Consider the following 27,412-nt stretch of genomic DNA (forward strand, 5'->3'; position numbering starts at 1 on the left):
TAATACCGTCTCTGTATAGCTCCGCATTTACATGATTGGTTGACGGTAGGTGAAGTCCTGTAAAAACACAAACTCACTTCCTTAAGGTCCTTGTGTAATTGTAATGTGATATTGTACCCTCTAGCTCGATTGTCCATTGTTTGTAATCTATTCCTCTGTGACCTCTTGTGCTGTCAGTATTAGCATTGTGATCATCATCCTCATCGTCCTCATCATATCCATCGTCTTTGATCGTGCTGCTCTGCAAACGCAACATGTGGAGGAGGAGGATGACCCAGAAGACTATGCCAGAGAGCAAGAGGTAAAAATCACCGGGTGAAAAAAAGTCCCCCACCCCATCTGCCCGATGTTGTTACATTGTAAGGTGTCTATCTATCTAGCTGTCAGATAGCTGCTTTCTGTTTATTTTTTGTTACTTGCCCGTTGCTATGGTAACTCTGCCAGACCAGTGGGTGATTTCACACCCTGTTTCCCCAGAGCCCTGTAGGAAGGGTGGGTATAATTTGTGGAGCGTTCCAATGGGAATCTGTTCCAAAAACTTAGTAAATAACAAGATTGCTAACAAACAACACAAAGTTGTATAGCGGCAGAATAAGATACCGGCTAGGGAGTGGGCAATTTTGTTGAGTTTTTCCACTCACCGGTTTATTCCCGGAAAAAATGTCTGTCCTCACTCTGGTAGCCTGTGGACAAACATTAAGAATACGCTACGTTGATGCCTATTCGGCAGCTAGTTAGCTAGGGGGATTTATCATGCCACTTTGTATCCGTTGTTTGTTGGCATCCTTGTTATTTACGAAATTTTTGGAACAGATTCCCATTGGAACGCACCCATGTAGGAATGCATCATGGGCCCTTCTAGGAACAATATTGCTCCAGTGTTTTCTGCCATTGATTTCAGTGTGACTTCAAAACAATCCAGTAGGCACTTAATCAGCATACAGTAGCCATTGCAATCAGTGAGTGTTAATTGAAGGGTCTTCATTGTTGAATTGAGTGAAAATGATGGGAGTCTTATTTGTTCCCTATCTCATTTGTAATGCACTGCTGCGTCAAGGTTGAGTCGCAGTTGATCACGCACAACCATAGGTGGAATTTTCTTTAGTTGGTTTTAATTGGTTAGACCACATTCTCATCCAATTTGAATCCTTGGGTTATTTTTCAGACCTGGCTCTTTATGGTCCTATTTCCCTCAGTTAGTACTGTAGTTGTTGTTGCTATTTACCATATTCGTACATTGTCAGTGGAAACCTTAAGTAAGGTACCAGAGGGAGCCTTCAGGCTATAGGGACTGTAGGTGTTTACATTTCAAACACACCGCCTGCTCCAATCAGATGTAAGCATTCTCAGTGTGTTATTTTTAAACTCTCAGCCATCTCCTCTGTTCTACCCAGAACCTGTTACCAGGGGTGTAATCATTAGGGGGGGTTGGGGGGAACGTTTTGCAATGGAAACTGTCTACTTTAAAACGGAAAATGTTTTGCAACGACAAAAACAAGAGTTTCTATTGGACAAATTCAGGTTGGTCCCGTTCTGTTTGTTTTCTAGTGAATACACCCCTGTTACCTGTCCTGTGGTATGGTTAGCCCAGGCAGGCAGGCAGGCAGCGCAGGTGAAGGTGTGTCATACACTGAAACAAGCTCTGCTCTGCCCTTCATCACCACTCATTTCTCTTCTTCTGGGATCACGTGGCTCGGTAGCTGAAGTAGGTGCGTTTTCTTCAGTTCTGTTGATAACTGCCTGAGTGGGACATTCTGGGTCCTGCTCTGGTTGGGGATATGCATCCTATGGACACAGTGGAAGATGTGAGAAACATCCAACAGTCCTTATGGGAAGTAAGTAGCTTCCTTTCCCTGTTCTCTTCACTCGCACTACGTCTGAAACAGCACCCTATGGCCTATCTAGTAAAGTGCAATACTTTTGAACATGACTGGTCCAACAGTAGTGAACTATAGGGAATATGGTGCCTTTTCAGACTGAGATTTACTCTTCACACAGGGCTCCCTGTTATCTCTCTGTAGTGTAGGGCACATGTATGTGGATGGCTGTCAGGGAAAACCTGTTGTGTGAGTATCTCAACTCTTGAGTCTCTTTGCCTGGGCATGATTCCTGACATAGTGGAAGAGTTGCTGTCTTTCTGTTGGATATTAGGTCAGGAGGAGCTAAGTTTTTTTCTCAAACAAGACTGGCTTATTTTTCTCCACACTGGAGTTTATTGGTGTCAAATCAGAAATCAATGACTACGGTGAAAATGGAAAAACTCTAAATGTGATGGATTTTTGGAGGAGAGGTGCACTTTAAAAATGGGGATGATGTTTGTTAATTTTCTGTTCAGCAGTCCTGTGAACATTCTCTCTGGAATTGTTCTATGAGTCATGAGACGTAGTTTCAGTGGTTGAGTGAATTCATTTTTTGACCTATTTGAGCAGTTGCCCCGACTGTTTTCCCTTGATGAAAGCACATTGGCATAATTAAATTACAGTAACACCTAGACTCTGTCAATGTATAACTACAGTTGAAGTCGGAAGTTTACATACACTTAGGTTGGAGTCATTAAAAGTTGTTTTTCAACCACTCCACAAATGTCTTGTTAACAAACTATAGTTTTGTCAAGTCAGTTAGGACATCTACTTTGTGCAGGACACAAGTCATTTTTCCAACAATTGTTTACAGACATATTATTTCACTTATAATTCACTGTATCACAATTCCAGAGGGTCAGAAGTTTACATACACTAAGTTGACTGTGCCTTTAAACATAAAATAATTTCATGGCGTTAGAAGCTTCTGATAGGCTAATTGACATCATCTGTGTCAGTTGGAGGTGTACCTGTGGATGTATTTCAAGGCCTACCTTCAACCTCAGTGTCTCTTTGCTTGACATCATGGGAAAATCAAAATAAATTAGGCAAGACCTCAGAAAAACATTTCTAGACCTCCACAAGTTTGGTTCATCCTTGGGAGCAATTTCTAAACGCCTGAAGGTACCACGTTCATCTGTACAAACAATAGTATGCAAGTATAAACACCATGGGACCACGCAGCTGTAATACCGCTCAGGAGTGAGACGCATTCTGTCTCCTAGAGTTGAATGTACTTTGGTGCAAAAAGTGCAAATCAATTCCAGAACAACAGCAAAGGACCTTGTGAAGATGCTGGAGGAAACAGGTACAAAAGTATCTATATCTACATTAAAATGAGTATGGTAGCATCATGTTGTGGGGGTGCTTTTCTGCAGGAGGGATTGGTGCACTTTACAAAATAGAGGGCATCATGAGGTAGGAAAATTATGTGGATATATTGAAGCAACATCTCAAGACCTCAGTCAGGAAGTTAAAGCTTGGTCGCAAATGGGTCTTCCAAATAGACAATGACCTCAAGCATACTTCTAAAGTTGTTGCAAAATGGCTTAAAGACAACAAAGTCGAGGTATTGGAGTGGCCATCACAAAGCCCTGACCTCAATCCTATAGAAAATGTGTGGGCAGAACTGAAAAAGCGTGTGCGAGCAAGGAGGCCTACAAACCTGACTCAGTTACACCAGCTCTGTCAGGAGGAATGGGCCAAAATTCACCCAACTTATTGTGGGAAGCTTGTGGAAGGCTACCCGAAACGTTTGACCCAAATAAAAAAAATGTAAAGGCAATGCTACCAAATACTGATTGAGTGTATGTAAACTTCTGACCCACTGGGATTGTTATGAAAGAAAAAAAAAATCTAAAATACATCACTCCACTATTATTCTGACATTTCACATTCCTAAAATAAAGTGGTGATCCTAACTGACCTAAGACAGGGAATTTTTACTAGGATTAAATGTCAGGAATTAAGAAACAACTTAGCCAAATACATTTAAACTCAGTTTATCTAAACTTCCTACTTCAACTGTACCTCATTCTCTCTCCTCTCCTCATCCATTCTTCTTCACTGCAGGTTTTCCTCCAGCCGGTCTTCGTACTTGCAGAGTGAGATGTAACACTCCTGTACTGCCACCATCTCTCCATTCACCTCACAAACAGCTTGGCTCTATCCAGAGAAGAAATACCCATGTGTTGTTTCTTCTTCTCTAGCTCCACACGCTGCTGACGGACCTGCCTGATGACATGTTGTGTTTCTTCTTCTCTAGCTCCACAAGCTGCTGACGGACCTGCCTGATGACATGTTGTGTTTCTTCTTCTCTAGCTCCACAAGCTGCTGACGGACCTGCCTGATGACATGTTGTGTTTCTTCTTCTCTAGCTCCACAAGCTGCTGACGGACCTGCCTGATGACATGTTGTGTTTCTTCTTCTCTAGCTCCACAAGCTGCTGACGGACCTGCCTGATGACATGTTGTGTTTCTTCTTCTCTAGCTCCACAAGCTGCTGACGGACCTGCCTGATGACATGTTGTGTTTCTTCTTCTCTAGCTCCACAAGCTGCTGACGGACCTGCCTGATGACATGTTGTGTTTCTTCTTCTCTAGCTCCACAAGCTGCTGACGGACCTGCCTGATGACATGTTGTGTTTCTTTTTCTCTAGCTCCACAAGCTGCTGACGGACCTGCCTGATGACATGTTGTGTTTCTTCTTCTCTAGCTCCACACGCTGCTGACGGACCTGCCTGATGACATGTTGTGTTTCTTCTTCTCTAGCTCCACAAGCTGCTGACGGACATGTTGTGTTTCTTCTTCTCTAGCTCCACACGCTGCTGACGGACCTGCCTGATGACATGTTGTGTTTATTCTTCTCTAGCTCCACAAGCTGCTGAAGGACCTGCCTGATGACATGTTGTGTTTCTTCTTCTCTAGCTCCACAAGCTGCTGAAGGACCTGCCTGATGACATGTTGTGTTTCTTCTTCTCTAGCTCCACAAGCTGCTGACGGACATGTTGTGTTTCTTCTTCTCTAGCTCCACAAGCTGCTGACGAACCTGCCTGATGACATGTTGTGTTTCTTCTTCTCTAGCTCCACACGCTGCTGACGAACCTGCCTGATGACGTGTTGTGTTTCTTCTTCTCTAGCTCCACAAGCTGCTGACGGACATGTTGTGTTTCTTCTTCTCTAGCTCCACAAGCTGCTGAAGGACCTGCCTGATGACATGTTGTGTTTCTTCTTCTCTAGCTCCACAAGCTGCTGACGAACCTGCCTGATGACGTGTTGTGTTTCTTCTTCTCTAGCTCCACAAGCTGCTGACGGACATATTGTGTTTCTTCTTCTCTAGCTCCACAAGCTGCTGACGAACCTGCCTGATGACATGTTGTGTTTCTTCTTCTCTAGCTCCACAAGCTGCTGACGAACCTGCCTGATGACGTGTTGTGTTTCTTCTTCTCTAGCTCCACACGCTGCTGACGGACCTGCCTGATGACATGTTGTGTTTATTCTTCTCTAGCTCCACAAGCTGCTGACGGACCTGCCTGATGACATGTTGTGTTTATTCTTCTCTAGCTCCACACGCTGCTGACGGACATGTTGTGTTTCTTCTTCTCTAGCTCCACAAGCTGCTGACGGACCTGCCTGATGACATGTTGTGTTTCTTCTTCTCTAGCTCCACACGCTGCTGACGGACCTGCCTGATGACATGCTGGAGGACAGCAGAGATTCCTCCTCTCTGGACCTGGACTGCTCTGCCTGCAGCAACACAGACACACACAACAGGTTAGGTTTTTTTAATGGATTTATTTATTCATTCAGCCAGAGGACAGAGATGAAATGAGAAGGGAGACGCGGAGAGTAGGAGATGCGGAGGTTGTAGTATATGGGCACCAGGCGGTGGTGTTACCCACTAGACTAGCCTAGGGCACCCGGCGGTGGGTGGTGTTACCCACTAGACTGGCCTAGGGCACCAGGCGGTGGGTGGTGTTACCCACTAGACTAGAGAAGAGGACCATTGAGCTGAAGCAGAGGGACAAGGATGTGAAAGGGGGTCTAACTCTGTGTAGCAAGATGAGAGAGATGATTCAGGAACTGGACCAGGAGAAGCAGGCGGCTGCTCAGAGGTTACTCTGGTGTGTTGTGTTTGGGGTTGTCTACGTGAATACTGCGTGTCTAACGTTAACATCTGAACTCTTGCACTAGGTCATACTTCCGATGGGCTGCATGTCAGATGTAAATATCTGTGTCTTGGTATCCTAGAGAGATACTAGATACTACTAGATATACTACTAGAGATACTAGATACTACTAGAGATACTAGATACTACTAGAGATACTAGATACTACTAGATACTACTAGATACTACTAGAGATACTAGATACTACTAGATACTACTAGAGATACTAGATACTACTAGAGATACTAGATACTACTAGAGATACTAGATACTACTAGAGATACTAGATACTACTAGATACTACTAGAGATACTAGAGATACTACAGATACTAGATACTACTAGATACTACTAGAGATACTACTAGAGATACTAGATACTACTAGAGATACTAGATACTACTAGATACTACTAGAGATACTAGATACTACTAGATACTAATAGAGATACTAGATACTACTAGAGATACTAGATACTGCTAGATACTACTAGAGATACTAGATACTACTAGAGATACTAGATACTGCTAGATACTACTAGAGATACTAGATACTACTAGAGATACTAGATACTACTAGAGACACTAGATACTACTAGAGATACTAGTTGTATCTGTAACGGGTCGAACACACCGACAGCATCGTGGCGTGAAATAGTACTGTCACGTTCTGACCTTTATTTCCTTTGTTTTGTCGTTATTTAGTATGGTCAGGGCATGAGTTGGGTGGGCAGTCTATGTTTGTTTTTCTATGATTTGGGGATTTCTATGTTTCGGCCTAGTGTGGTTCTCAATCAGAGGCAGGTGTCATTAGTTGTCTCTGATTGAGAATCATACTTAGGTAGCCTGGGTTTCACTGTTTGTTTGTGGGTGATTGTCTATGTTAGTTGCTTGTGTCAGCACAGTTCTTAGGATAGCCTCAAGGTCGTTATTCGTTTATTGTTTTGTATAGTTTGTATTCAGTGTTCAGTGTTTTCTTTAATAAAAAAATAATCATGAACACATACCACGCTGCGCTTCGTGACTAGTACACAACAAACCGCACTGCAACTGCCTCTGCAGCGCAATGCTGCAAGGCAAAACAAAACCCAGCGTTTTCATTGGAAATGAATGTAAATCTAGTGTACCAAAAAATACAATGACACTGTCAGATTGTTTGAGGCTTATAGCTGGTGTGCTGTATGACATAGTGGGAATTCCCTAATGGCTACAAATAGTAATATATATGTGGGTGAGGTGAGGTGAGTGAGGTGAGTGAGTGAGTGAGTGATGTTCGTTCAGAACTGACCCTGGAACACACAGCTCAGATAAATAACATCACGGCAGAAACAAACAGCTGCTGTGTGTGGCTCCACCAACAGCTTTGCCCTGGGGTCAATTCCCACAGGGATCACATACAACAACAACAACAACAACAACAAAAAAAGGTATTCAATCATTGTCCTGTAAGTCACTTTCAGTAACAGTATTTGCTAGGCAGCCCTTATAAACCAAACTCTGTTATCTCAACCTACGTTAGGGTCCTGTATATCCTCTTCTACAATGACATAATGTCTTCTCTGGATAGAGCCAAGCTGTGTGAGGTGAATGGAGAGATGGTGGCAGTACAGGACTGTTACATCTCACTCTGCAAGGACGAAGACCGGCTGGAGGAAAACCTGCAGGGAAGAAGAATGGACGAGGAGGAGAGGAGAGAGAATGAGGTATATAGTTTAGTACACACACACTTCTCACTTGATGAAGATACTATATGAACAATGGCCTGGTTCCAGATCTGTTTGTCTTGTCTACTCCAATGTTTGCGACAAGAGCCCAGGCCGGTCTGGAAACGGGTTAGGAACACTGGTGCAAAGAATGCCCTTTGACGGTGTTGTCCTATTCTCAGCTGAACACTCTAGAAGATAAGCTCAGAGTAGACCTAGAGACCGAGAAACAGGAGACAGTGACCCAGCTCAGAGCAGACCGATAACCAGGAGACAGTGACCCAGCTCAGAGAAGACCCAGCTCAGAGTAGACCTAGAGACCGAGAACCAGGAGACAGTGACCCAGCTCAGAGCAGACCTGGAGACCCAGCGCAGAGTAGACCTGGAGACCCAGCTCAGAGTAGACCTAGAGACCGAGAACCAGGAGACAGTGACCCAGCTCAGAGTAGACCTGGAGACCCAGCGCAGAGTAGACCTGGAGACACAGCGCAGAGTAGACCTGGAGACCCAGCTCAGAGTAGACCTAGAGACCGAGAACCAGGAGACAGTGACCCAGCTCAGAGCAGACCTGGAGACCCAGCGCAGAGTAGACCTAGAGACCGAGAACCAGGAGACAGTTACCCAGCTCAGAGCAGACCTGGAGACCGAGAACCAGGAGACAGTTACCCAGCTCAGAGCCCTGTGGGCTGAAGAGAAGGACAAGGAGGTCAGACAACAGATCCAAACCCAGCTGACCAAGTCCAAGGCTAGATGGAAGAAGAAGGTAGGTGTTGTCTTGTTCCATCAGAGCAGATCAGTACTGCCTGTTTGAAAGTGTATTGGAAGGTTCTTGGTAGCTATCCTATCTTCTTAGTTTGGATCCCGCGACGCAGTTGGCATCACGGTCAGTAACGGTCAGTATCTAAATAATGTGTGTGAAATGCTTTATAGTGTATGTGATGTAAACAGAGGTCTACTTTCTTGGGGACCTGAATATTGACTGGTTTTCATCAAGCTGTTTGCTCAAGGTTATTAGTCAACCTACCAGGGTGTTTACAAACACTGCAGAAACAAGATCATCCACATGTATTGATCACATTTTTACTAATACTGTAGAACTTTGTTCTAAAGCTGTATCCGTACCCATTGGATGCAGTGATCACAATATAGTGGCTATATACAGGAAAGACAAAGTTCCAACAGCTGGGCCTAAAATAGTGTATAAGAGATCATACAAAAGATTTTGCTGTGACTCTTATGTGGACGATGTTAAAAACATTTGTTGGTCTGATGTGATTAATGAGGAGCATCCAGACGCTGCACTTCATGAATTTATGAAACTGCTTCTTCCAATTATTGATAAACATGGACCTGTTAAGAAACTGACTGTTAGAACTGTTAAGGCTCCATGGGATTGATGAGGAATTTAAAAAAAAATGTATGGTTGAAAGAGATGGGGGCAACAGGAAGTGGCTAATAAGTCTGACTGCACATCTGATTGGCTGACTTACTGCACATCTGATTGGCTGACTTACTGCACATCTGATTGGCTGACTTACTGCACATCTGATTGGCTGACTTACTGCACATCTGATTGGCTGACTTACTGCACATCTGATTGGCTGACTTACTGCACATCTGATTGGCTGACTTACTGCACATCTGATTGGCTGACTTACTGCACATCTGATTGGCTGACTTACTGCAAATTAAAAAATGATTTGACCTAACGCACCAAAAAGAAGAAGAAACTTCATTATGAAGCCAAGATCAATGATATAAAGAATGATGGGTAAAAACACTGTGGATTTAAAGGAAATGATGGGCAGAAAGACATTCAACTCCATCTTTTATCGAATCAGACGGCTTATTCATCACAAAACCATCTGATGTTCACAATTATTTTAATGAATATTTCATTGGCCAAGTGGGCAAACTTAAGTAGGAAATGCCAACAATGAACAGTGAGCAATTTTATTCATGTATAAAAAAATATATAAAAAATAATCATGAAAGAAAAGCAGTGAAAATTTGAATTTTGTAAAATTATTGTTATTGATCAATAATGACAAACCTCCTGCCATTGACAACTTGGATAGAAAGCTACTGAGGATGGTAGCTGACTATAGCCACTCCTATCTGTCATATCGTTAATCTGAGTCTAGAGGAAAGTATTTTGTCCTCAGGCCTGGGGGGAAGCCAAAGTCATTCCGCTACCCAAGAGTTGTAAAGCGGCCTTTACTGGTTCTAACCGCAGACCTATAAGCTTGCTGACAGCTCTTAGCAAAGTGTTGGAAAAAAATGTGTTTGATCAAATACAATGCTATTTTCTCTGTAAACAAATGAACAACATAATTTCAGCATGCTTATAGAGAAGGGTACTCAACATGTACTGCACTGACACAAATGACTGATTCCAGAAAATGATGTCATGGCTTTAGAAGCATGTGCGAGCAAGGTGGCCTACAAACCTCACTCAGTTACACCAGCTCTGTCAGGATGAATGGGCCAAAATTCACCCAACTTATTGTGGGAAGCTTGTGGAAGGTTACCTGAAACGTTTGACCCAAGTTAAACAATTTACAGGCAATGCTACCAAATACTAATTGAGTGTATGTAAACTACTGACCCACTGGGAATGTGATGAAAGAAAGAAAATCTTTCAGAAAATTATTCTGACATTTCACATTTTTTAAATAGTGGTGATCCTAACTGACTTAAACAGGGAATTTTTACTCTTGATTAAATTTCAGGAATTGTGAAAAACTAAGTTTAAGGTGTACGTAAACTTCCGACTTCAACTGTATGCTGATGATTCAACCATATACGCACCAGCAATCACAGCTAATGAAATCACTGAAACCCTTAACGACTTAACGAGTCTATTTTGGAATGGGTGGCCAGTAATAAACTGGTCCTGAACATCTCTAAAACTAAGGGCGTTGCATTTGGTACAAATCATTCCTTAAGTTCTAGACCTCTGCTGAATGGTGTGGCTGTTGAACAAGTTGAGGATACTAAATTACTTGGCGTTACCTTAGATTGTAAACTGTCATGGTCCAAACATATAGATCGACACATACAACAACACAGAGTTACACATGGGAATAAACAAACGTACAGTCAATAACACAATAGAAAAAAATAAAACAAAAAGTCTATATACAGTGAGTGCAAATTAGGTAAAATAAGGGAGTTAAGGCAATAAATAGGCCATGGTGAGAAGTAATTACAACATAGCAGTTAAACACTGGAATGATAGATGTGCAGAAGATGAATGTGCAAGTAGAGATACTGGGGTGGGGTGCAAAGGAGCAAGATAAATACAGTATGGGGATGAGGTTGTTGGATGGGCTATGTACAGGTGCAGTGATCTGTGAGCTGCTCTGACAGCTGGTGCTTAAAGTTAGTGAGGGAGATATGAGTCTCCAGCTTCAGTTATTCTTGCAGTTCGTTCCAATCATTGGCAGCAGAGAACTGGAAGGAAAGGTGACCAAAGGAGGAATTGGCTTTGGGGGTGACCAGTGAGATATACCTGCTGGAGCACGTGCTACGAGTGGGTGCTGCTATGGTGACCAGTGAGCTGAGATAAGGCGTGGCTTTACCTAGCAGAGACTTGTAGATTACCTGTAGCCAGTGGGTTTGGCGACGAGTATGAAGCGAGGGCCAGCCAACGAGAGTGTACAGGTCGCAGTGGTGGGTAGTATATGGGGCTTTGGTGACAAAACGGATGGCACTGTGATCGACTGCATCCAATTTGTTGAGTAGAGTGTTGGTGGCTATTTTATAAATGACATCGCCGAAGTCGAGGATCGGTAGGATGGTCAGTTTTACGAGGGTATGTTTGGCAGCATGAGTGAAGGAGGCTTTGTTGCAAAATATGAAGATGATTCTAGATTTAATTTTGGATTGGAGATGCTTAATGTGGGTCTGGAAGGAGAGTTTACAGTCTAACCAGACACCTAGGTATTTGTAGTTATCCACATATTCCAAGTCAGAGCCGTCCAGAGTAGTGATGCTGGACGGGCGGGCAGTGATCCGTTGAAGAGCATGCATTTAGCTTTACTTGCATTTAAGAGCAGTTGGAGGCCACGGAAGGAGAGTTGTAATGGCATTGAAGCTCGTCTGGCGGTTAGTTAACAGTGTCCAAAGACTGGCCAGAAGTATACAGAATGGTGTCGTCTGCGTAGAGATGGATCAGAGAATCACCAGCAGCAATAGTGACATCATTGATGTATACAGAGAAGAGAGTCGGCCTGAGAATTGTACCCTGTGGCACCCCCAGAGACTGCCAGAGGTCCGGACAACAGGCACTCCGATTTGACACACCGAACTCCATCTGAGAAGTAGTTGGTGAACCAGGCGAGGCAATCATTTGAGAAACCAAGGCTATTGAGTCTGCAAATAAGAATGTGGTGATTGACAGAGTCGAAAGCCTTGGCCAGGTCAATGAATATGGCTGCACAGTAATGTCTCTTATCGATGGCGGTTATGATATCGTTTAGGACCTTGAGCGTGGCTGAGATGCACCTCTGAAACCTTCGAAGACCTTAGAAAGACAGGGTAGGATAGATATCGGTCTGTAGCAGTTTGGGTCTAGAGGGTCACCCCCTTTGAAGAGGGGGATAACCGTGGCAGCTTTCCATTCTTTGGGAATCTCAAGACGATACGAAAGAGAGGTTGAACAGGCTAGTAATAGGGGTTGCAACAATTTCGGCAGATAATTTTAGAAAGAGAGGGTCCAGATTGTCTAGCCCGGCTGATTTGTAGGAGTCCAGATTTTGTAGCTCTTTCAGAACATCATCTATCTAGATTTGGGTGAAGGAGAAATGGGGAGGCTTGGGTGAGTTGCTGTGGGTGGTGCAGGGCTGTTGACCGGGTGTAGGAGTAGCCAGGTGGAAAGCATGGCCAGCCGTAGAAAAATTATTATTGAAATTCTCAATTATAGTGGATTTATCGGTGGTGACAGTGTTTCCTAACCTCAGTGCAGTGGGCAGATGGGAGGAGGTGTTCTTATTCTCCATAGACTTTAGTGTCCCAGAACTTTTGAGTTTGTACTACAGGATGCAAATTTCTGTTTGAAAAAGCTAGCCTTAGCTTTCCTAACTGCCTGTGTATATTGGTTCCTAACTTCCCTGAAAAGTTGCATATCACGGGGGCTATTCGGTGCTAATCCAGAACGCCATAGGAGGTTTTTGTGCTGGTCAAGGACAGTCAGGTTTGGAGTGAACCAAGGACTATATCTATTCCTGGTTCAATTTTTTGTTGTTGACTGGAGCATGCTCATTTAAGATGGTGAGGAAGTGTTGATAATGGGATATGTAGGAGGGTGAGCCGGTCAAGGATCGATTCAGACAAGGTGGTCTATTGTATGACAAGTGACAGTTTAATTATGAGTAAAGATATCTGGTACAACGTATACGGGCCCATTTCATTCGGTTCTTAAGGAACCAGCAGAAAAGAGCGCAGATAACAGAGTGCACATGTCTCATATACAGAACAGAAAGTAGGTTGATTCTAGAAGATCGGGTCTTCGGGTTGGTTCAGGCTGAGGTGTAGTCTTCTTGGATTGGCCCTGTTGGGCCGTCCGTCATCCCTCTGAGTCTTGTTCTTTGTCACACAATGTTCAGCTAAAAAGGAGATTAGGTGTGTGCGCTGTCCTCAGTCACACAATGTTTGGCTAGAAAGGAGATTAGGTGTGTGCGCTGGTTTCTGCAAGTCAAGGCTGTCTCTTCCTCCCAATGTGTGGGTGTATGTCTTATCTGTGTGTCCTCGGCAGTTAGTGTGTGTAATGTGTGTGTGCTGTGTGTGTGGGTGTGGGAGCTATCCTGTATGGGACCTAACATGTTTTACTGTGAAAATACATTGTCTCAGTTATAGCAATGTAATAGCAGTAGGCTGGTCACCTGCATAAGAAATAGCACTTCCTTACAGAAGGCACTTTTAAAGAATAACCAGGCATCCTCTACTGACGGGATGAGGTCAATGTCATTCCAGGATACCCCGGCCAGGTCGATTAGAAAGGCCTGCTCGTTGAAGTGTTTTAGGGAGCGTTTGACAGTGATGAGGGGTGGTCCCATTACGGATGCAGGCCGCTGAGATCTTGGTTGAGAACAGCAGAGGTGTATTTGGATTGTCCTGATCACATCATTCCTGGATAAAATACAATCTCTCTGTGCCCCCCCCCATCTGTCCTGTGAAGATGAAGAGGTCCTGGGCTCAGAGGTTTGAGGCTGACGCCAGAAGACAGAGACCTACAGAAACCCAGGAGTCTTCCTCTCAGACTGATCTCACTGAGAAGGAGGAGAAAGCCTGTCAGACATCCAGCTCTGAGAGGACCAAGGCTGCCCCAGGCTGCACTATGGAGGAGCTGGACACCAGGTATTTTTCATAGTGCATTATATAAAAATGATTGTGCTATTGCAGGATTTGATTTGTTTCATGAAACAATCTATGATTATAGATTGGAGAACAAATCTGTCCTATGGTTGACTGACTTGACTTAAGCCCTTGGCTCCAATGAGAATCATAGGCTATTGACGAATGTATATGACTGAACCACCAATAAACTCTACTACTACAACTACAACAGGCTCTGGGAACAGAAGCTACAGCGAGAGGCAGACCTGGCTCGACGCAGGGCAGTGGAGGATGCTGGGAAACGAGTCCAGAGAGAACTACAGGAGAAACACCTGGAGGACATGGCTAAACAGGTCAGGGAGGAAATGTTTAATGGAAATGTTTAATAAAATCTTCCCTGAATCATGTGGGGGGGGGTTCCGGTTGCTTATACATTTTTATTTAGACATTTTTGAAAGTGCATACCGGCTGTATGCTAAGTGAAACTCCATATTTGGAGAGTAACAAACTTATAAAAAAATATATATATATTTAAAAAAATAGTTACTCATCATCGACATCTCTAAAGCACAGAAACTGGGACAGCAGGGACCCACTCTCTGATACTGGGGTAGCAGGGACCCACTCTCTGATACTGGGGCAGCAGGGACCCACTCTCTGATACTGGGGCAGCAGGGACCCACTCTCTGATACTGGGGCAGCAGGGATCCACTCTCTGATACTGGAGTAGCAGGGACCCACTCTCTGATACTGGGGCAGCAGGGACCCACTCTCTGATACTGGGGCAGCAGGGACCCACTCTCTGATACTGGGGCAGCAGGGACCCACTCTCTGATACTGGGGTAGCAGCGACCCACTCTCTGATACTGGGGTAGCAGGGACTCACTCTCTGATACTGGCGTGGCACGGACTCACTCTCTGATACTGGGGCAGCAGGGACCCACTCTCTGATACTGGGGTAGCAGGGACTCACTCTCTGATACTGGTGTGGCACGGACTCACTCTCTGATACTGGGGCAGCAGGGACCCACTCTCTGATACTGGGGTAGCAGCGACCCACTCTGTAACATTGGCCCTCAGTGATCATCATACAACTGATTGTCTCAGATTCTGGAAACTTTTAATGTTCAAATGAGGCAATTCATTTAGCAGAAACATACATACATACATACATACATACAGGCAAAATCACATATTTAAAAACAGATTCACAAGCCATATCGGCTGAATTACGTGCCTATTCATTCAAATGTCAAAATGTGTGGTACAGGTTGAAGGAGCAGTAAGCCGAGTCTATAGCCGATGGCTCCAGGACGTCCCCTCCCTGCCGGGGTACAAGGCAACGCTCCAGAGAGAACGAGAGAAGTGGGAGAAGGTGCAGGAGAAACACGTTCAACAACAGGTACAACTGACTGTCACTGTTTCACTGTGTTTCTTGTCTGAATCATCAGTTTGTGATTTTTGCTCATATTGGGGATACTATTCATCTTTTTCGCTAAGTTGTACAGTACTTAACATCATCCCTGGATAAAATACATCTCTCTTTGTCGCTAAGTTATACAGTACTTAACATCATCCCTGGATAAAATACATCTCTCTTTGTCGCTAAGTTGTACAGTACTTAACATCATCCCTGGATAAAATACATCTCTCTTTGTCGCTAAGTTATACAGTACTTAACATCATCCCTGGATAAAATACATCTCTCTTTGTCGCTAAGTTATACAGTACTTAACATCATCCCTGGATAAAATACATCTCTCTTTGTCGCTAAGTTATACAGTACTTAACATCATCCCTGGATAAAATACATCTCTCTTTGTCGCTAAGTTATACAGTACTTAACATCATCCCTGGATAAAATACATCTCTCTTTGTCGCTAAGTTATACAGTACTTAACATCATCCCTGGATAAAATACATCTCTCTTTGTCGCTAAGTTATACGGTACTTAACATCCAAACAGAGAATGAGTTGAAATATTAGCGGTGAAATGGTCCTTTTTAACTAACTTCATCCCAGTAGTCTGATAGTAACAAAACCTAGCACTTCTTCTGCTTCACTCCAAAGCATCTTGTAGTTCTAGTTTCTCTCCCTCGTCTCTGATTTGGGTCAGATGTCCCTAGTCCTGACTGTAGCAGAGGAGAGGCGGCAGGAGGAGAGGCCTAGGAGTTCAGGACAAGTCCAGAGGGTTGAGGAGATGCATCGCTGCAGCCAGCTGGAGAAGAAGGATCTGAAGACCGAGGTGGAGGAGGTGGCCCATCTGCAGAGCCAGGTGGCCCATCTGCAGAGCCAGGTGGCCCATCTGCAGAGCCAGGTGGCCCATCTGCAGAGCCAGCTAGACCGTGAGAGGGAGGAAAAGGCTGCCCTGCTGAAAGCAGAGATGGCTGCAGCCAGAGCCTCCTGGAACAGAGATAAACAGCAGGAGATCTCCTCACTGCAGGCCTTCCAGGAGGAGCAGCTGAAACGGGCCCGGGATGAGGCGCAGGGGGAGGTCGAGCTCCTCCTTCAGAAGGAGGCTGAGCTGCAGCAGGCTCTGAGGGACCAAGAGGAGGACTGGAGGAGACAGGAGGAGAGCAGGGGCCAGGAGCATAGGCAGGCCAGAGAGGAGATGCTCCAGGAGCTTCAGGCTGGGCTGAAGGAGGTGCAAACTATGCTCCTCAAAGGAGGAGCCCACAAAGAGAAGGAGAATGGAGGAGAGGTGGAAGGGAGATGGAGGACCAGTGGAAGCATTAAAGAACTCCTCATGTCTACGTGTAAATACCTAATCTCTAAAGCTGTAGCCCAGGCCAAGATCGAGTGGAAAAGGGTGGGTGTCTGTCTTTCTCTCTCTACTCTCCTCTCTCTCTCTCTCTCTATACTCTCTCTCTCCCTCTCTCTCTCTCTCCCTCTCTCTCTCTCTCTCTCTCTCTCTCTACTCTCCCTGCTCTCCTCGCTCTCTCTCTCTGCTCTCACTAGATGTGGTAAAGAGGTAAATGGAATGCAGACCGTGGGGGATAGGAGGACTCCAGACTGGAACACAACATTCAACAAATATTATCTATCGAAGTGGATATTTATCAAATCCGTCATGATAGAATACATCAAATCAGGCCCCAAAATCTGTTGACTAAAGTCTGATTTGTATATATTTAACTGATCTCGCTGCGTAACATTTAGAAGTAGTCCCCTTTTTAACGTTTAGAAGAAGTGACTGCTAAATGCTAACTGCCATTGTATAAGCTGATAGCATAGCTAGCATAGAGAAATCGGGGGTGACAGTCAGTCTCTTTGAACTCTAATGCAGTTGATTGGTGACATGAACATGTCCTGGGGTTTATTATGGATCCCTGTTAGTTCCTGCCAGGACAGCAGCTACTCTTCCTGGGGTTTATTATGGATCCCCATTAGTTCCTGCCAAGGCAGCAGCTACTCTTCCTGGGGTTTATTATGGATCCCTGTTAGTTCCTGCCAAGGCAGCTGCTACTCTTCCTGGGGTTTATTATGGATCCCCATTAGTTCCTGCCAAGGCAGCAGCTACTCTTCCTGGGGTTTATTATGGATCCCTGTTAGTTCCTGCCAAGGCAGCTGCTACTCTTCCTGGGGTTTATTATGGATCCCTGTTAGTTCCTGCCAAGGCAGCAGCTACTCTTCCTGGGGTTTATTATGGATCCCCATTAGTTCCTGCCAAGGCAGCAGCTACTGTTCCTGGGATTTATTATGGATCCCCATTAGTTCCTGCCAAGGCAGCAGCTACTCTTCCTGGGGTTTATTATGGATCCCCATTAGTTCCTGTCAAGGCAGCAGCTACTCTTCCTGGGGTTTATTATGGATCCCCATTAGTTCCTGCCAAGGCAGCAGCTACTCTTCCTGGGGTCCAGCAAAATTAAGGCAGTTTATTCTATTTTAAAAACATTCACACACTGTAAGGTTGACATCTATGCAAGCAATTATACTCTTGTGAAATGTAAGCTAATTTTGCTGGGGGGGAATGTGGAGAGTGGGCATCTTTCCTCCATGCGTTTCCATGGCGATTTCAGCGATTTGGTCGAGTTCCATTGACCTCTTTACTGCATGTATTGTTTACTGTGCCTAGGCATGGTAGCAGGTGTACCACTGTGTTGCGTAAAACAATTGTAGTTATATCTCGAAGGCTGTGTTGACCTGACTAATAGTGTGTTTTGAGGGCTGTCTTGACCTGACTAACAGTGTGTTTTGAGAGCTGTGTTGACCTGACTAACAGTGTGTTTTGAGGGCTGTCTTGACCTGACTAACAGTGTGTTTTGAGAGCTGTCTTGACCTGACTAACAGTGTGTTTTGAGGGCTGTGTTGACCTGACTAACAGTGTGTTTTGAGGGCTGTGTTGACCCGACTAACAGTGTGTTTTGAGGGCTGTCTTGACCTGACTAACAGTGTGTTTTGAGGGCTGTGTTGCGCTTACTAACAGTGTGTGTTGACCTGACTAACAGTGTGTTTTATTGCCCGTGTTGTTCTCCAGATCAGTGAGGAAGGGCTTGGCCGGGTGCTGAAGGAACGTCGGGAGCGCCAGGAGAAAGAACTCAACCAGATTCATAGTGTGTTTCTTCTCAAGTCTTCTGTGTATAGAATAATATGCCACTTAGCAGACACTGTTATCCAAAGAAATGTAGAGTACAGTGAGTGCATAGAGAGTGATCCCTGCAATTAGTAGAATAGATACAATGGCAGAAACATACCTCTAGAGTGGCCCAGTGGTTTAAGGCACTGTATCGCGGTGCTAGCTGTGCCATTAGAGAATCCTGAGTTTGAGTCCAGGCTCTGTTGCAGCCGGCCGCGACCGCGAGACCCCATGGGGTGGCGTACAATTGGCCCAGCGTCGTCCGGGTTAGGCGAGGGTTTGGCCGGCAGGGATGTTCTTGTCCCATCGCGCTCTAGCGACTCCTGTGGCGGGCCGTGCGCAGTGCACGCTGACACGGTCGCCAGGTGTACGGTGTTTCCTCCTCCTACACATTGGTGCGGGCTGGTTTCCGGGTTAAGCGGGCATTGTGTCAAGAAGCAGTGCGGCTTGGTTGGGTTGTGTTTCGGAGGACGCACGGCTCTCGACCTTCGCCTCTCCTGAGTCCGTACGGAAGTTGCAGCGACTAGACAAGACTAATTTCCAATTTGAAACCACGAAAATAATAATAATAAATAAATAAAAAATAAAAAAAGTGAAACATGTTCTTCTATCGAGCTCCACTGATCACAAGAGAGAAGAGGGTGGTTGTGGGATGGATCTTACTGGATGTTTTTTTTTTTTTTTTTTACCCAAATCAAATTCAAATCATAATAATCGGTCCCCTCCCTTGTCCCCTCCCTCTTTTTGTAGATGATCACGAGGTGGCACTATGGAAGGAGAACCTGCAGGAACTGGAGGAAATGAAAAGATGTGCAGCCAAAGAATCGTCTGGGTACGAAAACATGACTTTTGACTCGTCCATATTGGATAGTGCTGAGCGATTTTAACCGAATTTACGGTTATTTTTCCGTTTTTTTAAAATACTAATTGACTGACATCAGTTCAATTATTTGAATTTCATTTTGTGTGTATATATATATATATATATATATATATATATTTGTTCTTCTGTGAGCTTAATGCACACACTGCACACTTCCTCTAGAGATACTTCAGATCCAGCCTGAACTGTACGATGTTGTAGTTTCCAACAGGCATATATATATATTCTACATAATTAAGCGCCCGCACTACAGACGGCTATATCGGTCCGCTAATTAAGGCATTGTAAAGGCCTAGTGCACTACTTTTGTGGCATTATTTTTTTTAATGATTACTATTTTATTCCTAATTTTCCAGCACCCCAGTTATGTTGTAGCGCATAAAACGTGGTAATAAACTACAGTGACCATAAGCCATTGCGCATCTACTTGTCCGGGTCTGTGTTTCTTTTATGCCTGCTACAGAAGAGGCGAGAAGAATGAGCGATAGTGAGGGGATATAGAGAGCAGCGGTTGCTACGTGAGGTATCTCTACCTGAAAATGCATCATCTACGTGATTGATAGTTGGTATTCGGCAACTTTATTCACTTTGAAGAACTACAAAATAGTGATGTCAGACAGCATATGCAGCAGCTCTATAGGAAGCAATAAAGTCCCCAAATAAAACAAAATGTAATATTTTATTAAAGTCAATTTTAATGTGAATAAATGATGGTTAGTAAGTGATCAGCAGTAATGGACAGTCACTAACCATCACGGGACTTGTATTAATTGTTTTATTCTGTGTTGCAGCATTCAACCCAAATAATGAAAACCAAAATAGAAAAACCGTGATCATTTTTGAAATAATAACCGAAAACGAAGAGACCTCATCAAGCACAAATCGCTCAGCACTAATATTGGATGTAATTCTAGTCAGATGTATAGTCACTAGTTACCAAATTTAAAAGTTGAGCAAGTTAGATTTTCCCATTAAATTTACCCACATGTATTTTATAAGTAAATAGTTTGTGATCCTTGAATGCCATAATTTACTTATTTTGTTAGATACTTCTCCCTGTTAGCTGAAATCGTCGTGCTAGCTGTTCGGTGCAAATTTGTCACCTCTCAACTGCCGTAGGGGGTCTACTCCTAAAGTTTTGTGCCAATTTTCTTCATTTTAGGCTCCAAAAAAGTGATACTGTCCATTTTATATTCAGCTGTGTTTTGTATAGGCTATCAATACGTTATCACGTCATGCTAGACGGGCGTTCAATAATGGGCGATAGCCAGCTAAAATCAGACCGTGTTGATGTTGCTCCTGTAAAAGTCCTTATTTTCCCCTAATACTAGTCGACCACTCTGGACTTGTCTGGGCAGACCTGCCTCTCCTCTACAAAAAATCAACGTGAGAAACTTGCTAGCAAATGTTTGTGCTATTGACACTAAATAAATACTGCATTCTGACCCCCCCCCCCCTCCCCCTCTTTATTAGATTCATGATAGTGTTCTTAGACAAAGCAAGGAAAGAAAGTGTGATTCTCAGCCGTTGTTGGTAATGAATCGTCTTAGCTTTTGAAATGGACTTACTCGTCGGTTACGTTTCTAAAATGAATGTTCACCACAGACGATCAGATATGGAGCAGCGTTTCCACGCTGGCCTTGAACAGATGAAGGAGCAGTACATGGAGCAGCGTTTCCACGCTGGCCTTGAACAAATGAAGGAGCAGTACATGGAGCAGCGTTTCCACGCTGGCCTTGAACAGATGAAGGAGCAGTACATGGAGCAGCGTTTCCACGCTGGCCTTGAACAAATGAAGGAGCAGTACATGGAGCAGCGTTTCCACGCTGACCTTGAACAAATGAAGGAGCAGTACATGGAGCAGCGTTTCCACGCTGGCCTTGAACAAATGAAGGAGCAGTACATGGAGCAGCGTTTCCACGCTGGCCTTGAACAGATGAAGGAGCAGTACATGGAGCAGCGTTTCCACGCTGGCCTTGAACAGATGAAGGAGCAGTACACGAAGGCTGTTGAAAAAATCAGAGGTGAGTGAAATAATCTACTACTTTAGCTACAAAGGCTTTGACAAATCCACCCTAGTTGGGTGTGAACTGTGTTTTGGATATTCTCCAGGAATCTCATGTACCACTGTGTTTGGTTGTCCAGGTGACATGCTCCAGGCATCTCATGTACCACGGTGTTTGGTTGTCCAGGTGACATGCTCCAGGCATCTCATGTACCACGTGTTTGGTTGTCCAGGTGACATGCTCCGGGCATCTCATGTCCCACTGTGTTTGGTTGTCCAGGTGACATGCTCCAGGCATCTCATGTACCACAGTGTTTGGTTGTCCAGGTGACATGCTCCAGGCATCTCATGTACCACTGTGTTTGGTTGTCCAGGTGACATGCTCCAGGCATCTCATGTACCACGTGTTTGGTTGTCCAGGTGACATGCTCCGGGCATCTCATGTCCCACTGTGTTTGGTTGTCCAGGTGACATGCTCCAGGCATCTCATGTACCACGGTTTTTGGTTGTCCAGGTATATCATGTACCACAGTGTTTGGTTGTCCAGGTGACATGCTCCAGGCATCTCATGTACCACTGTGTTTGGTTGTCCAGGTGACATGCTCCAGGCATCTCATGTACCACGGTGTTTGGTTGTCCAGGTAACATGCTCCAGGCATCTCATGTACCACTGTGTTTGGTTGTCCAGGTGACATGCTACGGTACCTTCAGCAGAGTAAAGAGCGAGCAGCGGAGATGATCCGTGTCGAGGTGCTGAGAGAGAGGCAGGACACAGCCAGGAAGATGCGACGCTACCATCTCACCTGTCTACAGGAAGTTGAAGAGGACGGGAGGCAGGCCACAGGGTATGCTCTTACACTAAGGCCCTGTCCAGAAACAACCTATATCCCATAGACACGTGTGGAGATCCGAGAGGATTTGGTTAAGGTAATAACAGCAGCTCCACCTTGACGTCTGATAGGCTATGTGGCGTTTAGCCAATATTGCACACACCTGTCCAATCCTCTCAGATCTCTACTAGTGCCCAGGGGGTAGGAGTGGATTTGGCATTGAGGGTTATAGTAAAGCCAAGTGTATCCTCCTTTTTACTTCCCTACCCTTCAGGGCTGAGAAGAAAATCATTAACGTTGCAAGTAAGCTGGCAGCCATGGCCAAAGAGTTGGAGACCCCTACCAAGAGGACGAGGGGAAAGAGCCACAGCTTACCGGGTAAGACGTCTTGATTTAGTACAATGTAAGGGTCACCAAATGGAATCGTCCTTCTAGGGAGTTTTTCCATGATTGGGACCGGAAGAATCAGAACCAGAACCGCCTGTGTCTCTGCTTGATCTTTGGGGACTAAGGTCGACTTACTGTAAAGTACTCTGGGATATAAAATTTAAAAAAGGGTTTTAGAAATGAATTTGATTGTTCAAAATGATCTCTGGTATCAACAGGCTCGTCGTTAAAGACCGAGGCAGCTACTGACAGCCATCCAGGAAATGCTTCAGGCTCTCCCTTTATAAAAACCCAATGTCCAGCTAGCCACCTCCCTGAGACCACCAGGTCCGGTCGTGGTGAGGGGAGAACCCTGAAGACCAAGATGAACTCTGACCGTGACTCCAAAACCTCCTCAGCTGCAGTCAAGACCACCAGGACTACTAGGCCCATGAGTAAACCCACCCACCAGGAACCCCTGACCAATGGCAAAGAGAAAGGAGCCCCTGCAGACACGGCAGGGAAACCCCATATATCTTCAGGACTCTTCCTCTCACTTCCTCCTCACAAACCCTCTCATCAGATTGGTCAAACCTTCCTTGACTGTTACCATGGTGAATTTACTAACGTTACTCTAAGGACCCAGACCAGCAGGGAGCTGTACCTGCAGGTGGCGGAGTCTGAGAGATCAGACGATGACAACTTCCCGTGTCACCGTAGTAACACTAAAACCTCCCTGGTTCAGGAGTTTCCCGTTAGAGACGGAGGAGGATTGCGCGATTGGAATACGTCCAGTAATGAGTCCCAAGATGGCCGCCACATCCTCGCAGTTAACTCTTACCCAGACAGAAAAATAGAAAGTGAAACCGTTCCCTCTTTGTGGACCTTCTTCGACCGATGACCTGGGCGATTTTAAGGTAGCCAACTCAGACATGACAGTTTATAAAGAGATCGTCAACGTCAATATTCCGTCCCACGCCGCCGAGGCCTTGAATTTCCCGTGTCCCGCCTCAGACCAAAGCTTTGACTCAGTCAGTCCCCAGTATTTGTTTTATTTTTTTATAAAGGTATCCTTTTTATTTAACTATGCAAGTCAGTTAAGACTAGTAGTAGTGGTAGTAGTAGTAGTAGTAGTAGTAGTAGTAGTAGTAGTAGTAGTAGTAGTAGTAGTAGTAGTAGTAGCAGTAGTAGCAGTGGTAGGAGTAGTAGCGGTAGTTATTTATTTATTTATTTTATTTTACCTTTATTTAACCAGGTAGGCAAGTTGAGAACAAGTTCTCATTTACAATTGCGACCTGGCCAAGATAAAGCAAAGCAGTTCGACAGATACAACAACACAGAGTTACACATGGAGTAAAACAAACATACAGTCAATAATAAAGTATAAACAAGTCTATATACAATGTGAGCAAATGAGGTGAGAAGGGAGGTAAAGGCAAAAAAAGGCCTTGGTGGCAAGGTAAATACAATATAGCAAGTAAAACACTGGAATGGTAGTTTTGCAATGGAAGAATGTGCAAAGTAGAAATAAAAATAATGGGGTGCAAAGGAGCTAAATAAATAAATTAAATACAGTTGGGAAAGAGGTAGTTGATAGGGCTAAATTATATGTGGGCTATGTACAGGTGCAGTAATCTGTGAGCTGCTCTGACAGTTGGTGCTTAAAGCTAGTGAGGGAGATAAGTGTTTCCAGTTTCAGAGATTTTTGTAGTTCGTTCCAGTCATTGGCAGCAGAGAACTGGAAAGAGAGGCGGCCAAAGAAAGAATTGGTTTTGGGGGTGACTAGAGAGATATACCTGCTGGAGCGTGTGCTACAGGTGGGAGATGCTATGGTGACCAGCGAGCTGAGATAAGGGGGGACTTTACCTAGCAGGGTCTTGTAGATGACATGGAGCCAGTGGGTTTGGCGACGAGTATGAAGCGAGGGCCAGCCAACGAGAGCGTACAGGTCGCAATGGTGGGTAGTGTATGGGGCTTTGGTGACAAAACGGATTGCACTGTGATAGACTGCATCCAGTTTGTTGAGTAGGGTATTGGAGGCTATTTTGTAAATTACATCGCCAAAGTCGAGGATTGGTAGGATGGTCAGTTTTACAAGGGTATGTTTGGCAGCATGAGTGAAGGATGCTTTGTTGCGAAATAGGAAGCCAATTCTAGATTTAACTTTGGATTGGAGATGTTTGATATGGGTCTGGAAGGAGAGTTTACAGTCTAACCAGACACCTAAGTATTTGTAGTTGTCCACGTATTCTAAGTCAGAGCCGTCCAGAGTAGTGATGTTGGACAGGCGGGTAGGTGCAGGTAGTGATCGGTTGAAGAGCATGCATTTAGTTTTACTTGTATTTAAGAGCAGTTGGAGGCCACGGAAGGAGAGTTGTATGGCATTGAAGCTTGCCTGGAGGGTTGTTAACACAGTGTCCAAAGAAGGGCCGGAAGTATACAGAATGGTGTAGTAGCGGTAGTAGCGGTAGTAGCAGTAGTAGAAGTAGAAGTAGAAGAGCCAGTCACAGCGAGCCTAGTCTGTCCCTGGCTCTGATTGGGACCGGACGAATCAGAACCAGTTCCAGAACAGGCTGTGTTCTAAGAGTCTGTTCTCTGAGCTGAAGCTGAGCCAACAGTGGATTTGACAGTCCGTTCTTCCATCAGAAATGGCTCAGAGGAGACTGCACTCCTACTTTTCAGAAGTGATATAAAGGGAGGGAATGCAGTAAGTGAAGATTAGAGTGAGTCTTAAATTTGTGTTTTGGTTCATCTTCCTCATGACTGTGAGGTCATTGTGACTGTGAGGTCATCATAAGTTCAAGTAAACACCCAGTTAATGATTTAAAAATATATATTTTTATGGATTGTTATCTGTATTGATGTATTTTATAGCAATGTTGTGAGATATGCTGTGCATTGAGAAAACAAATGTAATAATGTTGCATTAATGCCATTTATAATTAAATGTTTTTCTCTTGCTTGTTTTATCTTACTGATAATGACAATATTTATAATTGTTATTATCAAGAATTCTGTATTTCTAAGGGCTTATATTCACTTGTCTGTTCACAGTGAAGTCTGATGGGAAACATGCCAGTAAAACGGTATATTGTGCATCCTATTGTCTTCGACATTCCACCACCGTGCCTACCTTAGACTTACATCATGTGTAATAATTGTTCTACCGGGACAGCCAGGCCAATAGATGTATCATTTAACGCATCGGTCTCACCTATCCAGCCTAACCATGTTATGAATATGAACTTTTGGCTTCTTTGGTTTTACTTAGCTTTTTTATTTTAATTTTTGATAACTTTCCTTTCTACTTGATGTACATAGTCAGGTCCTCATTGATCGGATATTGTCTATCAAAAAAAATCGGGAGAGAAGAAGTAGACCATTCCAGATCGATTTGTTAGACTATACGAGGAGGATATACGCGCACAAACCATCCATTCTATTAGAGGAGAAATCATACTCGTACTTGGACACGGATCATCAGAGCAACGAAGTTACCAGAGTCTTGCTGCAACACAAACATCAAAAAAGGGGATATGATTGCCGTTTTCTTAAGAAATATACCCGGTTATTTTTTTAAATCTGTGGATCTGGTTGGGATTGGTTAAAATAGGATGTTCCGCTGCATTTCTGGAGTAATTTACACGATGATATTCAAATCACTGTTTCGTTACTTTTTCCTCAGTGAAGCTACAGTATCAAGGTACAGTATCATCATTTCGCTTCGAAATCTGTATATCCGTCAGTGTTGTAGTGGAGGGTATACGTACGTTGGTATAAGCCGTACCGCCCACTTGTTAACATACTAACGACCCTGGGGTTATAAGCGCGGAAATCGAATCTGCCGCACGAACATGCGTTTTGCGTCACAGTCGATAGCGCGCCGGACCTCGGCCTTAGAAAGGCGAAGGTTCGAGACCTGCTCCCTCTCTGTTTCATGACAATACTGTGGGATGAGATGGGTATAAAGTTAAGAATGGAGAATCTAAACCTTCAACAGTCAAATTATTTGGCATAAATAGAAGCAAGCACCAACAGCTTGATTAAAAAAAGTGTAAAACACGTGTGTTAGCTTATTTACAATATTAGAGAGAATATACCCATGATGATAACACGAGGCACGAATTGAATTGGATAAATTAGAACACATATTAGAGATGCAGCCACCACTCGCGCGTGGGTCGCTATTTTTTAAATCAAAATGGACAGCGCTCGGTGCTGCAAGTTAAGTACGAAAACTCACTAACAAGAGGGACTTGTTGCATGCACTAAGAAATACGCCGTAGGTTTACCTGTTTGACAGACGCAATTAGGTTTTCCATATATTTTTTGTCGGTGTAGCTATTTCCTCCAATAATGTCACCATGCACTCCTTAAATTACTTGCCTAGTTAGATAAAGGTTAAATAAAAAAAAAAAAAAATAGTCCTACCTCCTTTCTGCGTTGGACTCGGGCATCATGTCTGGGGTGGAAAATCAACTTCTGAAAGTACCATGCTTAGATTCATAATGACATCTCGTCTACACCTGTTGTTTACGAAGCATGTGACAATTTACATTTTATTTAAAAAAACGATGTGATTTGAACTCTTTGCAAACAAGACACAGTGGTTTGGCATTGGAGAAATACGGTAAGGGAACGTTGGACTAGTAACCGAAAGGTTGCTAGATCGAATCCCTGAGCTGAC

The 27,412-nt window shown here is 44.2% G+C and overlaps 2 protein-coding genes across 3 annotated transcripts; both read left to right on the top strand.

Moving 5' to 3' along the window:
* The first annotated feature begins 1,548 nt into the window (after window positions 1-1,548).
* Window positions 1,549-26,255, top strand: cep152 (centrosomal protein 152). Of its 2 annotated transcripts, XM_090213932.1 has the most exons (14): window positions 1,549-1,835; window positions 5,522-5,631; window positions 7,591-7,726; window positions 13,908-14,086; window positions 14,298-14,418; window positions 15,336-15,467; window positions 16,182-16,874; window positions 18,543-18,618; window positions 19,392-19,473; window positions 21,130-21,548; window positions 22,218-22,374; window positions 22,634-22,737; window positions 22,965-23,642; window positions 25,780-26,255. In XM_090213932.1, the coding sequence occupies exons 1-13, from the start codon at window positions 1,779-1,781 to the stop codon at window positions 23,624-23,626; spliced, it is 2,928 nt and encodes a 975-aa protein (XP_090070058.1). In that variant the 5' UTR covers window positions 1,549-1,778; the 3' UTR covers window positions 23,627-23,642; window positions 25,780-26,255. The 2 variants fall into 2 exon arrangements, with proteins under 2 accessions (XP_090070058.1, XP_090070047.1); XM_090213921.1 differs by lacking the exon at window positions 25,780-26,255 and having other exon boundaries at window positions 22,965-23,939.
* On the top strand, window positions 7,774-9,456 carry LOC149985320 (uncharacterized). Its single transcript, XM_090185830.1, has 2 exons — window positions 7,774-7,855; window positions 8,017-9,456. The coding sequence occupies exons 1-2, from the start codon at window positions 7,774-7,776 to the stop codon at window positions 8,535-8,537; spliced, it is 603 nt and encodes a 200-aa protein (XP_090041956.1). The 3' UTR covers window positions 8,538-9,456.
* Window positions 26,256-27,412: the final 1,157 nt, after the last annotated feature.

This window comes from Oncorhynchus mykiss, chromosome 2 (genome assembly GCF_057628025.1).
Source record: "Oncorhynchus mykiss isolate SJ-2025 chromosome 2, ASM5762802v1, whole genome shotgun sequence".
Classification (NCBI taxonomy): Eukaryota; Metazoa; Chordata; class Actinopteri; order Salmoniformes; family Salmonidae; genus Oncorhynchus; species Oncorhynchus mykiss.